Source organism: Vulpes vulpes, chromosome 11 (assembly GCF_048418805.1).
Source record: "Vulpes vulpes isolate BD-2025 chromosome 11, VulVul3, whole genome shotgun sequence".
Taxonomy (NCBI): domain Eukaryota; kingdom Metazoa; phylum Chordata; class Mammalia; order Carnivora; family Canidae; genus Vulpes; species Vulpes vulpes.
Window position 1 is genome coordinate 26,720,276 of NC_132790.1, and position 15,736 is coordinate 26,736,011.

A 15,736-nucleotide genomic window follows, 5' to 3' on the forward strand; every position below is an offset into this window, starting at 1 on the left:
TTGGGAGAGAGAGTGAGCGGCTGCATGCACAAATGAGGAGGAAGGGCAGAGGGAGGGGGAGAAGCAGACTCCCTGCTGAGCAGAGAGCCTGATGCTGGGCTCCATCCTAGGACCCTGAGATCATGACCCAAGCTGAAGGCAGATACTTAACCAAGAGTGCCACTCAGGAGCTCTGTTCTCCATGTTCTCCTACGACCAACAGAGATACCAATTCCTATTTTCTGAATGACACAGAACAGTGGTAAAGCCAGGAGAACTGGGCCCAACTTCCATGATCAGGAGCCTGAACCCGGTGCAGCTTAGAGTTTTGTTCCCACCTCTCTCCTATAGTGCAGACCCTGAGTTTTAAGAAAACCATGATTTAAATAAGTTACTGCCCTTGATCTGTCCTGACCTCTACTTGCAAAAGAAAGGAAGGAGAGGAAAGGGAAGGACTTGGGAAGTGAGCGGAGGGGAGGAGAGGAAAATCCTCCAACCCTGCTCCCTCTCCTTTTCCCCACCAACTCCAGTCCCAGACTCAATTGGTTCAACACTGGAGCCCTGGGGCCAAACCCTGCCTGGCCTTGAGCTTGTTTGCTGTGCCTTTCAACTTCCCCAAGAAGAAGAGTATGCAAGCAAAAAGCAGCTCCATGAGAGACCTAGATCGGGGCAGCAACCCAAGAAAACTTTACAGATGGAGGGAACCACCGGAACCCACCAGCTGAACCACCTTCTATCACAGGTAAGGAATTAGAAGCCCAGACTGGGACATGAACCTGCTCACAGTCACACAGCTAGCCACTAGTAAACCAACACCAAGAACGAGATGGGGTCACCCCCCTTTCCTAAACTTCAGTTTCCAATTCTAACCTGGGGATAAAAGACCCAGCTTGGGACACCACTCAGAAACTGTAAAGCACAGTGCAAAGCTAATAAAGAATCAGGTTTTTCCCAATGGCTTGGGAGCCTGGGTGGGGGAGGGTGTGTTGAGGTGGAGGCAGGAGCACTTACGACTTTGAGAGGACTCATCCAGCTCATTTATTCTAGCCTTTCCCCAGAGGCCCAGGCTGCAGAGTGGAGGAGAAGGGTATTAAATATCAGAGAGAGTTATTTAAAAGCCAGTTGCTGGCCCCTCAGAAGCAGAGTGTGGCCTCTGCTGACTCAATGGAGAAAATGAATCTTGGGTCTATGGATTTTCCTGTGTCTCGTGGTGGGTGGATGGGTGGGAGGGGCAGTGAGAAATGAGAACAGTAAAGGCTGTGGTGGAGTTTCCCCCTCCCTGCCAGTGCAGAAGTTACACTAGAGAGAATCTGGGGCCTCCCCCACTACCTAATGACTGAGCTTTATCACATCAGCCCTGTCCAGCTGCTCTTCCACTTGCCTCAGAGGAAGGGGGAGCAGAGGGAAAGGGAATCAGTCAAGATAAAGGGACTCTGGATATCACAGGCTGCTACAGACTTAGGAGGACCCTCCTCCCCTGCCAGACTATGCTACCACCACAATAGTTGGGGTGGGGCCAAGTTCAAAGTCATACATTGAGGTGAGGGCACCAATTGGGCAAATTACAGTATTACCTTTCCCTCCATGGCCTCCACCCCTAAAAGGGCAAGGGGCACAGGACTAAAAGCCCTCTAAGATCATCCTGTCTAGATACACTCCTTCTTTGCAGAGAGGAAACAGATCTGGAAAAGTAGACTTGCCTAAGGACTTTAGGAACACTGAGACACTTCTGACAGACAAGATGGGAGCTGGAGGCAGACAGGGATGGGGCTCCCTGATAGATGACCTCAGGAAAGTTGCCAAACCTCTGTAGGCTCCTTACCACGGCTCAGTTGACCTTATAGAGAGCAGGGCCTTTGTGGAGAGAAAAGTGAAAGAGCTGGAGTTAGGAGAGGGAGAGTACCTTGGAAGGCTCAGAGAGGGCCTCTGGAGCCTAGGGGGGTAATAAATTCAAGAATTGGGGTTCAGGGGGTGCCTGGGTGGTTTGGTCAGTTAAGTGCTCAACTCTTGATTTTGGCTCAAGTCATGGTCTCAGGGTCATGAGATAGAGCTCCTGCTGAGCATGGAGCTTGCTTAGGATTCTCGCTCTCTCTGTCTTTCCCCACCCTGCTCATGAACATGCTCTCTCTCTCTCTAAAAAATAAAAATAAAAAATATTATTGGGGTCTAGAGTAGTTGACATGGGGATGATTCTCAATACAGCAAAGGGCAATCACTCTGCTTGGGCAGGTTGGGGTGACTTCACTTGCTGAATCCTAAGAAAACCCTGAAGCTCTGTGCCCACAGGATCCCCTGGGATCTGACCCAGTCACACTCTCCAGAGAGAGAGCCTAGAATGGGGAGGGCTGCAGCAGAGATGAGCAGGAAACCTGAGCTCCTGTCAGGCTTGGGGTTCAGTCAGCTGTGCGACCTTGAAGAAAGCACCTCACCTTTCTCGAAGGCTGTCTCCTGGTGGAAGTGTAGATGGGAGCTCCTCAGCTAGCCTGCCTCGCAGAGATGAGACGATCAAGCCAGAGATGTTTAAATCATCATTTCATCCGGTAAATATTCCCCGGTGCCTTCTCATGCTGAGCTCTGCGCTGATAACACAGGAGACCAGACCCAGTCCTGAGCCCCAGCTGCAGACGGTAAGGGGGCTCAGAGGAGCTCCAGCCTTCTGATTGCTAAGTGAAATTCAAAGGAGAGAAGGAAGCCAGGAAGGCTTCTTGGAGGGGACAGAACCCAAACTGAGCCCTGAGGATCAGTGGGCTGGGCCTGAAGAAACAGTCAAGGGGAGAGAAGAATCCAAATGGGGCAAACAATCTGAGCAAAGATACTTCCACGGAATGCATCGGAGAATGAGCACAGCCCCATACACAACTAGACATACATTTATTGAACACCTACTGCATGTGGAATACTGACAAAATGGAGAGGGAAGTTCTTCTAGAGAACAAAGACCCCCCAAATGGCTCACAGTCCAGAGGAACCTGAATAGAGGAGAACACCTGCATGAAGAAGGGAGGGCAGGGAGGAGGCTGGGTAGAGGCTTTCACAGAGACAGCAAGTGGAGACTCATTCCTTGTACCATCTACATGAACTTGCTATGCTGGGGGAGGGAGGAAGATGGAACAGGACAAAATGACATGGGAGCTAATTAGTCCCAGAAAAGGGCAATGCATCATCCAGTCACATAATAAAGGCCCCCAGGCCCGAGGTGTTATGGCTTTTCCTGTTTCAAAGCACTTTCTGTTCACTTTGTCACAACAGCCCTGAGAAGACTACAAAGGATAGGAATCCAGAAGCCCATCTACTTTCCAGAAGTAGAAGTTGACAGACCAGAGGCAGAAAGACATCCAAGGTCATATCACATCCAGCTTGGCATCTGTTGCTGACTTCAGCTTCCTGGGGTCAGGATGAGATTCCCTGTCGTACTGGTCCTTCTCAGATACAGCCACTACCTTGGACAAAGCCCTAGGCAAGGAGCCTGGGCCAGGTTTAGGCTAAGCCCTGACAGCCACTAGCTTTGAGGCAAGTCCCTGGCCCTATGGCCTCAGACTCCCCAGTTATAAACCATAGTCACATATGGGTGTCTGAGTGGCTCAGTCCATAAAGCATCTTGTTTTCAGCTCGGGTCATGATCCCAAGGTCCTGGGATTGAGCCCCATATCGGGCTCCCTGCTCAGTGGTATCTTGCTTCTCCTGTCTCTGCTGCTTCCCCTACTTGTGTCCTCTCACTCACTCTCTCTCTAATAAATAAATAAAACCTTAAAAATTTTTTTAAAAATAGTTTTCTGCACTCAGCCAGCAGCCCATTGGCCGAGGGTCATGGGCGGCTTTTTGGAGCATGCAGCGCTGCTGGGGTTGTTGAGCGGCCTGCAGGCCCCTGACCCGATCCTGCTCACATGCCCCAACTCCAGCGGGTCCTCCTGGACCTGGGAGCAGACCCTGGTTGCAGTGCAGCCAGATGGGGTGCAGTGGCGGCTTGCTGGGGATGTGATCCAGCGCTTTGAGAGGAGGGACTTCAAGCTGGTGGGGATGAAAACACTGCAGGAACATCATCCATGTTCCTGTGACTCTGTGGAGGGGGCCGGAGAGAGACAGCTATGGCTTCAGAGCAGTGAGCCGGTAGACTGGGCAGACAAAACCCAGCAGAGCAGCATCCACCCAACCTGAGCACTCAGGCTGCCCTCAGCCACCCAAGCAGCCATCCAGGATCAACTAACTACTTCTGTCATCCAGAACCTGAGCCTACACGTAAGATCTGCCCTTCCATCCCAGACCACCTCTCTGTCTACCTTCTCCCCCACCCCACCCCACCCCAGAGGGATTGAGCAACCAACTTTACATACCTTTTAGTATTGTAAGGCAGTAAGAAATTGGACCAAATCCTTTCTATACCAAAGTGCCAGACAATCTTTGGGACATTTCCAAAAGTGTGTAGTATAACCATCCTTCCCCAAAGCGGGGTGGGACATTAAAATTCACTACGTTGTGTAAATAAGCAAATAAATATTTAAAAAATAAACTATAGTCACATAGTCACTGCCTTCTCCTCTGGTACCTGATGGTTCTAAGTTCTCGCTGGGCCTCCCTTCTTCAATTGAGATGTCTAGTACCCCCCAATCAAGGCTGCCTGCTGCCCTGCAGCCCTTTCCCAAGGAGGCCACTAGCCCACCAAGACCCAGCACCAAGGGGCCCTAGAGAGGGGGCTCTGGCCTTGGCAGGCGGTCTGTGATTCCACAGAGGCTGGAGGTAGAAGGGGCTCTCTGTAGTAGTGGGACAGGAAAGCAGAGACCTTTCCATTCATCCATCCATCCACCCATCTACAAACATTTACTGCACTCTCTCTCTCGTGCTAGCCCCTGTACTGCAAGTCCAATAGGGAAGAAGAGCCAGTGCCTCTCACCATGGAGATGTCAGAGCTGGGGCTTGCAGCTGATGTGGGCCAGGGCTTGGGGGAACTCAATAGCTGAGTGCACAGCCCCAATGGCTGAGCACCTGTGCCCAGAGCAAAGGGATCTCAGCCTGTTATTTATACAGACCAAGGGCAGTGGAGATCAGGAATGGGCTAAGAGTATGTTGTCCAATCTCTGGATGCATGTGCTTGCATGCATGCACATGCATGCACCTGTAAGTTTCCCCTCTGAGAATGTACCCGGAAACCTACATGGTCCCAGAAATATGAATGCTCAAATATCTATGCGCTTATGGATGTATGAACACATACGAGGATGTACTCAAATCTATGTTAACACATGCACATGTATGAATGAGCCTGAATATACTTGCACGAGGCATACCTGAGCCTACCTGCAACCATGTACAGGCTTGTACACAACATCCTAGGCATGTGTATGCACATCCAAGGAAGCACGAGTCTGTGTTTCCTCACATGTGGATGCACCTTGAGCTGTTCATGTGTCCAACTTGACTCCACATGTACACCTGCATAGACGTGTCCAATCCTGCATGTGCAAGTTACAGTTCTCATCTGCCAATACCCAGGAGTGATGATGGGGAAAGAGGAGGAAGGGAGAGGGGAGCCCCAGCCCCAGCATCAACAGACCCCGCCCATGATGTTGTTGGTCTTTGCCTGGGACCCAGGCCACGCAGGGTCTGTTTCTCCTCCTTAAGGGATATTGATCTGTTGGTCAATCTGTTAAACATAACCTCAGGGAAGAAGTCAACCCAACAACTGTCCCTAATTCAGGAGAAAGACTGACTAATTCTTATGGGGGAAGGGGGCAGCCTCTGTCCCAACCAGCTTTGCTAATACCAGAATGGCCTGTGGATCAAGTGTCAGCCTCTCCAGCCTGAATAATTCATGCCAAGGCCAGGAGTACTTGCTTCTCAGGAGCCTATCTCTTTAAATCAGGTCGGGAGCTTCCCAGTTCTGAAAAAAGAAAAAAAAAAAAATCCAGAACAAAACAAACCTATAAACAGCTCAGCCCTGGCCCCCTCTGAGACCACCCCTACCTCACCCCCCATCATTCAATGCTGCAAAATTTGCTCCCCTTCTCCAAATCTCTAGAGCTCCAAACCCTCCCACCCTTTCAACATTTACAGGTGGGATACCCTGGAGGGGAGGAGGGGCAGTCAATGGTGTATAACAACCCCAGGGTCCCGAGACCCAGTAGAACAATGTAATGGGGTGCCCAGGTGCGGGAGCAGGGAGGGGAGAGCAAAGAGCTGAATCACCACACCCACCAGGTCCTAGGGCCTAGGAGAGTGCTTGGGGGAGGAGTCCAGCCTGGTGGAGGAAACCAGATGGAAGAACTCCCGGCAGAGCAGTCAGTGAGTTGAAGGGGAGGTGGGGGGAGGAGGGGAGGAGGGGTTGTCGCTGACTTCCCTGGGTGGGGGTCGGATGGGGTGGAGAAAACGTTGGTCTCCCAGGACCTGCAAGCGTGGTGACCCCAGCCAGGCCTAATGTAACTGGGGTTTTGCTGAGGGGGGAAACCAAGGCTGGGGATTTTCCAGTCTCTCCTAGCACAGCCCTCTCCTCGGTCACACGCGGGGAAGAGGCTGAAAGATGAGTAACTTTCTCAGCCCACCCCTCATCCTCGCCTGTGCACGGAGGGGGAGCTCTAAGGTCCTCCCCCCAAATTCTCGCTCCGTGGTGCCGACCCACCTGCCAGCTCTCCCCCGCCCGGCCCCGCCTCACACGTGCGGTAGAGGGAGGAGGAAGGAACCAGCTTAAACGTGGGGCGGGGAGGGGGGGGAGACGAGGGGAAGCAAGTCAGAGCCTCGGGGAGCCAAACTTCTCGGCAGCCCCGGAGCCGGAGTGGGGGAAGCGCAGCAGCCGAAAGCCCTGATTCCCGGGAGCCTCCCACCCCGCCCCTCGGCGAGGAGGGCGCGGAGACTCCGTTGGGGGAGGAGGAGGAGGAGGAGGAGGCCGGGAGGCTGCGAGGGGGGAGACAAACCCTGCCCACTCGGCTCGGAGCCCGGAGCGGCCGCGGAAGTCGGAGGCCGGCGCGCAGGGCGAGGAGGGCACCGGGGGCGGGGGGCTCCGCTCCCCGCCTGACCCCTCTCCCCCCGGCCAGGAAAAGTGACGGCTCCTGGGACTTTAGAGCCAGCGGACGGACCGACCGCGATCGCCAGCCGCGCCGGGCCAAGGACTTGCCCCGGCCGCCCCCTCCCCGCCCCCCAGGCGCTCCGAACTCACTGGTGAGCGCGGCGGCCCGGGCGCCGCATGCGGGGGCGGCAGCGATGGCCCCGCGCGCCGGACGGCCGGAGCCAAGGGGGCCGCTCCTGCCGGGGCTGCTGCTGGTGGCGGCGGCGCTGAGCCGGCCCGCCGCGCCCTGCCCCTTCCAGTGCTACTGCTTCGGCGGCCCCAAGCTGCTGTTGCGCTGCGCGTCGGGCGCCGAGCTCCGCCAGCCGCCGCGGGACGTGCCGCCCGACGCGCGCAACCTCACCATCGTGGGCGCCAACCTGACGGTGCTGCGCGCGGCCGCCTTCGCCGGCGGGGACGCCGGCCCCGAGGAGGCGGAGGCGGGGGCGGCGGGGGCGGCGGCGGCGGGCGGCGTGCGCCTGCCGCTGCTGAGCGCGCTGCGCCTCACGCACAACAACATCGAGGTGGTGGAGGACGGCGCCTTCGACGGGCTGCCCAGCCTGACGGCGCTCGACCTGAGCCACAACCCGCTGCGCGCCCTGGGCGGCGGCGCCTTCCGCGGGCTGCCCGCGCTGCGCTCGCTGCAGCTCAACCACGCGCTGGCGCGGGGCGGCCCCACGCTGCTGGCCGCGCTGGACACGGCGCTCGCCCCGCTGGACGAGCTGCGCCTCCTGGGCCTGGCGGGCAACGCGCTGAGCCGCCTGCCGCCCGCCGCGCTGCGCCGGCCGCGCCTGGAGCAGCTGGACGCGCGCCTCAACGCGCTGGCGGGCCTGGGCCCCGACGAGCTGCGCGCGCTCGAGCGCGATGGCGGCCTCCCCGCGCCGCGCCTGCTGCTCGCGGACAACCCCCTGCGCTGCGGCTGTGCCGCGCGCCCCCTGCTGGCTTGGCTGCGCAACGCCACGGAGCGCGTACCCGACGCGCGGCGGCTGCGCTGCGCCTCCCCGCGGGCGCTGCAGGACCGGCCTTTCCTGGACCTGGACGAGGCGCGGCTGCGCTGCGCCCACGGCGACGCCGAGGGTCGCGGAGAGGAAGTGGAGCTCGCCGGCCCGGAGCTGGAAGCCTCCTACGTCTTCTTCGGGCTGGTGCTGGCGCTCATCGGCCTCATCTTCCTCATGGTGCTCTACCTAAACCGCCGCGGCATCCAGCGCTGGATGCGCAACTTGCGCGAGGCCTGCCGGGACCAGATGGAGGGCTACCACTACCGCTACGAGCAGGACGCCGACCCGCGCCGCGCGCCCGCCCCCGCCGCGCCCGCCGGCTCCCGCGCCCCCTCCCCGGGCTCGGGGCTCTGAGGCGCCCTGGGCGCTTGACGGCTGACCCTGCCGGTTGAGGACTGCCCTGCGATTACCCGGCCTGAAGCCATGGGTATGAGACACCGCCAGTTGGGGGCTTGGAGATTTGCCCCTGACCGGCCCGAGACCTCTGGATTATGGCATTCCCCGCCCCCCCGCCCCCCACGCCGACCCGGAGGCCCCAGGCTGGTACCCTCCTCTCCCCAGCCTCTGAGAGCCCTCGCCATCAAAGACCAAGAGACACCCCTTATTGATTCCAGACACCGTACCTGCCCATCCCAGGCCCTGACACATCCCTCCCCGAACCACCCCCAAAGCACCCTCCCCCTTTTCGAGACTTGCCAGGAAACTTTGTCCTTCAGTGCGAAAGCCCTGAGACTGCTTCCACCACCCTGTGCTTTGAGGCTTGACCTCTCAGTGGGAAACGTCACCCTAGACATCACTGGCTCCCAACTCCAGCCCGGAGACCTCAACTCCCTTCCCAGGGCTCAGGGACCCTCATATCCTATTCTGATCTCAAGCAGAGCACCCCTCTGAAGGCTTTTGTGGACTTTGAGCCTTTTTTCTCATCCCAGGGCTCTGAGCCCTCCCACCCTGCAGACACCCACATCCTAGGGCTCTGAGGGTTGTGCACCCTCCCCCCATTTGGGGGGTGGGTGTATTTCATACTGCCCACCACCCCAGCTCTGGCTCAGGCTCTTCCCTCGCTTGGCCCAGGCTTGGGGCTCAGCTCCATCAGTCTCCCATCCCAGGGACAGTCACACCCTGTTATAGCCTTAGTATGGAACCGATCCTCAGCCTTTTTCACCGGGGCTCTGATCCCCCAGTACTCAGTGCTTGTCCCTAATCTCAAGACTGTCAGCTCTTCACCCTGATCGGACTTTAATCCACCTGCCCAAGTCTTAGGCTCTCTATCCCCCCTACACCCATCGCTTGCACTCACTTGGTCAGGATCCAGTGAGGAATCCATTCCTGGGGTGTGCCCACCCACCCCCCTTTCCTCCTAGGATGAGCTCTCCAGCCCTGCAAGACAGGTGCAGGTGCCAAGCATCCCCCAACCATACTGGCAGATCCCCAGGGGGAAGGAGAGAGTCCTAGGGGTTCAGAGTAGTTGGTTGGGCCTCAGAACCAGGGTCACCTGTACATGGTGGCCTCAGAGAGGAGTAAGGGAGGAGGCTCTGAAGGGCTGGGAGCTGCTGCCCCCAAGCTCTTTTCCACCCATGTGACTCTTCTCCCCTGGGGATGCGTTGTCCCCACGTCCCCCTCCACCAGGCCTTTTGGCCTCAAAAGGGAGGCCAAAGATGAGGGCCCTCATCTCTTGTCTCAGGCACAAGCCATCCTGTTTAGGGTCAGAGCCTCAGTGCCCTGCCTTCTGCATGATCCCAAAGCACAATTGGTGAGTGGGGAGGGGGCTGCCTCTCCCTGACTCCCATCCCCTAGGTCAAGCAGAATGGCTGGCCTGTGCTGCCTCTGCACACAGGAAGTCCCATACCCCGCTCCCCCCAACCCCAACTCCTTCAACACATTGGCTTGAGGTCTGCCTTCCCGCCCCCACCCAAGACATCTGGATCTCCCTTGGGCAGTTTTCTATAAAGTCTGCAATAATCTCAAATACTCTGCTCTTGTAAGTGGTGCTGTGTCGTGTCGTTCCTGCTGACCTTGGGGCATTGAAAGAGGTGGGAGGGGACACTTGGGAGGGTGTTTTGGACCTCCCTGAGTGAGGCAGCGACTTTTGATGTCTTCTTCTGGCAGCCTATGGGAGAAGAAATAGGCTCTGACTACGTGTGGCAGGTTTGAGGTGAGACACATGGAAGGACTTTCTGCTGGGATTGCCTCGCTCTCCAAACCAGCCTGCCTTTAATCCGCTGAGAGGGGGCTATCCATTGCAGCCAGGCTGCAATCCTATGCGTCCTCTACATCCTCTTACCTTGTCATTCCTCATCGCTGAGGTAGGATGGGGGCTCTGGGGGAGGTGCACTGGGGAAGAAATCCAGCTCCAGAGACTCAGAGGCAGTTAATTCGGGCAGGAAAGGAGGGATCCTTATTTGCCGCTTTGGCATCCTCCCCTGTGATGAATTACCTGCCACTCCCTTATAACCTGTGTCATGTGATGCTGTCCTGGAGTGAGGACTAAGCAAGCGTGGGTAGGGAGAGGCTGAGAGAAGCAGCAGCCTAGGAGTGGAGGTGGGTGGACATGGATAAAATGATCCCTGCAATATGTGGAGCAAGGAGACAGGTGAGTTCTGGGCCAGCAGGACCTGGGTAAGAGGCTTATCTCCTACCTCAAGGTCCCCAGACTAGATTATTTCACATTCAGGTTCTCAGAGCCCTAGAACTACCAGGCAGAAGGCTAGAATTCTGGCATTTTAAATCATAGGGCCACATTATTCTAGAACCTGTGCCCTTTAGACACTGAAAAGGATCTCAGACATAATGTGGGAAGTGTCCTAGGCCCTCTCAACCAGGAGCACCCTCTCTCAACGGGGGGCTCACTCCCTCCCAATCGGGAAGCATCCCCCTCATTGCCTGGGGAGTCCCACCTGGAACTCCCTGACGGTCCCAGCTTTGCCTTGGGGCCAGGAGTGCCCCTCCCCTGGCACAGGTCTTCACAGAGTTGGGCATAATGTAGGAGTGTCTGTTTCCAGCAAATTCCCAGTCATTCCTCGTAAGAAGGGATCAAATTCTCTAGAAGTGTTGCCATCTGTGAATGACCTTCGGAGGGTGCCCTCCCAGTACTCCAGGATGAGATAGGAACGATATCTCTAACACAGGTTAGAGACCTCTGTCTAACAGGTCACCTCCCCACTTCCAAAGACATGCCCTCGTAATGTAGCCTAAGACTGCAGTAGGTCCTGGCGAATAAAACATGCTGTTAGCTGTGGGTTCATCATCAGCAAAAATCTTTGAACGTTTTATATGAGAGCTGCCACTAAGCTAAGTACCAAATCAATAGTTGTCAAAAATCAACTAATTGAGTGCCCAGTATATGCCAGTTGATATTTAATCTTAGTGCCATTCACCGATTCCCATTAGATGTCATTTCTGGGTTCCCACCCTCCTTGCAGCCTGTCAGTGGCCTTTGGCCTTATGTGACTATCAACAGGTCCCTAAGGCCTGCCTCCTCTGCAAATCCAGCCAGCCATTCGGCCTCAACTGAATACAATTTTGCCAATTCTAGAGAAGCTAATGACCCAGGGAGGATCATATTTAATCATGGTCTAGAGAAAAGAAGTCTTGGGATACAGAGCTTAGAGTAAGGACCCCTGACCCAGCTTAGAGAGACTTCTACTTAGAGGAAGTCACATTTGAGTGGAGTTTTGAAAGATGAGCAGGATTTGGAAGAACGGAAGGAAGGATCAGCAGTATCGGCTTTGTGCAAAGCACTGGAGGCAGGAAGATCTGGGTTGAGAAGCAGAGACCACTAATTGCTGTGTGCATGAGATGGATCTGTGATCCCCACGTCTTCACTGGGAGGCTCTAGAGGGACATCTACCCTTAGAAGGGAACTCGGGGAAGTGGAGAGATGGGTATGGGAACCAGGAGAGCAGCACAGTGCCTCTTATTTGTTGCTTCCTTCTGTCCAGCCTTTTTGTGCCAGACCTCACACTGGGCACTGGAGACAGAGGAACCAGACCTACGTCATGCCCATGGGAGCCCAGATGGGCAGGGGGACAAGAGCAGTGGCCCCTTTTGGATCCCAGAAGAGACCTTGCAGAAAAGGATGACATGGAGAGGTCTGGCTGGCCTGCCCTGATACCCTGATGCCCTGATGCCACCCACCACTCCGGACACCCTGAGCAGTGCCCAAGCCTCACTGAATGACCAGCCTCCCTCTATAATCATAATGCTGCTAATGCTGCTGGAAGTCTGAGGTGGACAGTGAGGGGGGTAGGGTCAGGGCCAAGTGCCAGGGGGGAAGAACTCCATCTGGGATGTCCCCTTAAAGAGCAGAAGAGGGAGAGAGAAAAGGCCTGCGACTGTCAGAAATGTGATAGACACGAAACTACACACTTGGAGAAACATGTCAGACTTCCCAGGCTTTCTGGCCCTGTAAAAGCTGAAATTGCCTCTCTCAGAAACAAAGGGAAGCCTTGAGCACCATCTCCTTGGGAAAACTTTTACTTCTGCAGCCCCCTTTCCTACCCACGCCCCGCGGGTCTGGTGTGGGAACTGGTGAGGGCCCAGCTAGAGTCCAAGAGGACTGGGTCTCAGTCCAAGTTGAGCATGACTGGCCACACCATTTGGTCTTCAGTCAGAAATAGGTGTTGAGGGGATCCCTGGGTGGCGCAGCGGTTTGGCGCCTGCCTTTGGCCCAGGGCGCGATCCTGGAGACCCGGGATCGAATCCCACGTCGGGCTCCCGGTGCATGGAGCCTGCTTCTCCCTCCGCCTGTGTCTCTGCCTCTCTCTCTCTCTCTCTGTGACTATCATAAATAAATAAAAATTAAAAAAAAAAAAAAAAACAGAAATAGGTGTTGAGACCCTACTGTGTGCTGGGTGATGGGGCGATTGAGCAGTGAAGGTGGCAGAGCCGGCTCCTGCCTTCCTCGCCCAGTCCAGGGTGTCTGTGGACACCCCTTGCCCCTCTCTGATTCAAGATTCCTTTTGTCCAGGCTGGGGCTGGACTTGTGACCTCCAGAGGGACTTCCTGCACTCAATAAAGTTCATCTTGTTCTTCATTAAGTCTCTGCCTGGCAGACTCACGGCCCTAATTTATGGATGTGGCCTTTGCCAGACTGGGAGAAGTGATGGGGCAGTTAATGTTTCTGTGGTAATGCGCTTGGCAGCCTTTGGAGTCCCCTCTCCCATTCCCCTGCCCCCCCACTCCTCTCTCACCACCCCTCCTCCCTCAGTGCTGCCTCAAGCCAATTTGCCTGGGGCTGGCCGGTCCCTTACAGACCACCCAAACTAACCCTTCATAGTACTGATGGGGAAACTGAGGCCCAGGGAGTGCAGGAGCCCATCCAGAATCAGAGCAGATCCGGAACCCAGGATGTCCCCAGAGCCATCCCTGTCCTGCTCTGGGTCTGACAGGACTGTCCTGTCTCTTCACCCTGTATCTCCACCCCTCTGGTCATTGCTTCCTGCAGCCATACCCACACCTGTGGTGGCCTGGAGATGGGGGACGGTGGGAAGTGGAAGCCAACACCAAAGGGGTGGGGAGGACTTGTCAGCCTCCATCAGCAGCTTCCAGCAGGCCTCGGAAACCTGCCTCAACCTCTTGCAGGCAGAAATCCTGCTGGGGATCCTCCCCCATGGTAAGGGGTATCTCTTGCCCTCCCTGAGAGGAGAGAGGGGTTTGCTCTGGAACCCCAAGCTCTGTGGTACAAGATATAAAACTCATCCTTCCTGAGCCTCTACTTTCTGCTGAGCGTACCTGATGAGATGGACTAGATCTTGGAGCTGTCCTCCGTGAAGAGGAGGTCTCTAATGATGGAAGCACATGGGGGTCCCTAAATAAGGGGACCAACCAAACCAGGAAACTTTGGAGAGTGAAAAAGGCCACTATTAATAATTATATCGGGACAAGAATAATTTAGGACTGTACCAGGCTGGTGGGCCCTGGACTCCAGCGACTTTTGACAATACCTGGAGGGGAAAAGAAAAAGTGCTAGACTGCTAGACTAGTCTACCAACACGAATAATAATACACTCCCCACCCTTGACCTCGTCCTCCAGCCATGCTAGACACCTTCTTGAACACTATTCCCCAGGTATGCAGAACTACTTAGATTTTAATACCTGAGCCCAGCAATTCCAGCCCCTGTACCTCTCTGTTCACGTAGTACTCTCTGCCTGAGATGCCTTCCCAATGCAGAGAGCATCAGGACGGCTTGAGTCCCCTCTGCCGTCCTAACCTCACCTCTTCTTCCCATCACTGCACTCCCCCAGACCTTTATTCGTATGGATTGGTTTTCTGGCCCATTGTCCACACCAGATCAGAAGTTCCCCTGAGGGGCTGGGCCCAGTTCCCTTTTGGGTTCCCAGTCCTAGAGCAAGGAAGATTTATGAGCACTCTCCCTGCTCCACAGAAATGCACAGCACCAGGGAAGAAACATCACACAGGGCTCATGACCTCCCTCCGCTGCTCTCAGATGCCCACTCCCTTTGACTTTCATAACCTCCCACCCCACTGATTGTGGTTGTGGTTATATAAGATGCCTGCTCCTTGTTGCTATTCAATGCAAGTGAGAAAACAGAAAATGCAGCTGTAGAATATTTAATCGTGTAAAACATAAGGTATCCTTAGCTTCTCCACTTTGGCGTTTTAGTACAATCATGACTTTCTGGCCCTCCATTTGGAACACTTGTCCAGCATCCTATCCGGGTATCCTTGGCTACCGGCTCAGCCAGCCTGTCCACCCGTCTTGTGTCTTTACCCAGGGAGCTCCAGCGACATCTGATGGCCAATTTGTATCAGAGCGGAACCAGTTTTAATTTTTTTGCATTCTTGTGCTATCTGCTGGTGAGCATGGGAAAGTTCCCTCATTCATTTAGTCACAATCTGTTCAACAAGTACTTTATAAAGATGCCTACTAGTGCTGAGCACTGTGCTAGGAAGAAGTTGGGAGTTGTTCTAGGAGCTTTATATATAATAACCCATTTTAACCTGATGACAACTCTACGAAGTAGTTACTATTATTCCTACCAAGGCACATATGGGACGCCGGGGTGGTTCAGTGGTTGAGCATCTGCCTTCCGCTCAGGGCATGATCCTGGGGTCCTGGGATCGAGTCCCTCATTGGGCTCCCTGCATGGACCTGCTTCTCCCTCTGCCTGTGTCTCTGCCTCTCTCTGTGTGTCTCTCATGAATGAATAAATAAAACCTTAAAGAAAAAAAAAAAAAAGAAACCAAGGCAAAGGGCAGCCCAGGTGGCTCCGCGGTTTAGCGCCGCCTTCAACCCAAAGCCTGATCCTGGAGACCCGGGATCGAGTCCCACATCGAGCTCCCTGCGTGGAGCCTGCTTCTCCTCTGCCTGTGTCTCTGCCTCTCTATCTCTCTGTGTCTCTTATGAATAAATAAATAAAATCTTAAAAAAAAAAAGAAAGAAAGAAACTAAGGCACATAAATGTGAGTGATTCGCTCAAGGTCACACTAAGGGATCAAATTGGGCTTAGAACCCAGAGCCCATGTGCTTATACCATAAACAAACAAGATCCTTCTTAGGAGGGAAATAAACAGAGTGAAGAGCGATGGGGAAGGATGTCTTTGACCAGGAGAGTCAGGCTGACCCCTCTGAGAAGAGGCTTACCCTGGAAGGATGGGAAGCTCTGAAAGATCTATCAGTCCAAGCAGAAGAAGCAGCAGGTGCAAAGGTGCTGAGACTGAATATTCAAATACCAGATGGGAGGTCAGTTCTGACCAATGTCCATAG

The 15,736-nt window shown here is 55.1% G+C and overlaps 1 protein-coding gene and 1 pseudogene across 1 annotated transcript; both read left to right on the top strand.

Moving 5' to 3' along the window:
- The first annotated feature begins 3,786 nt into the window (after nt 1–3,786).
- LOC112928759 (nucleoside diphosphate kinase, mitochondrial pseudogene) lies at nt 3,787–4,192 on the top strand (annotated as a pseudogene).
- Nucleotides 4,193–6,219: 2,027 nt separating this feature from the next.
- On the top strand, nt 6,220–9,976 carry TPBGL (trophoblast glycoprotein like). Its single transcript, XM_072725940.1, has 2 exons — nt 6,220–6,255; nt 7,002–9,976. The coding sequence occupies exon 2, from the start codon at nt 7,168–7,170 to the stop codon at nt 8,359–8,361; it is 1,194 nt and encodes a 397-aa protein (XP_072582041.1). The 5' UTR covers nt 6,220–6,255; nt 7,002–7,167; the 3' UTR covers nt 8,362–9,976.
- The last annotated feature ends 5,760 nt before the right edge of the window (nt 9,977–15,736 follow it).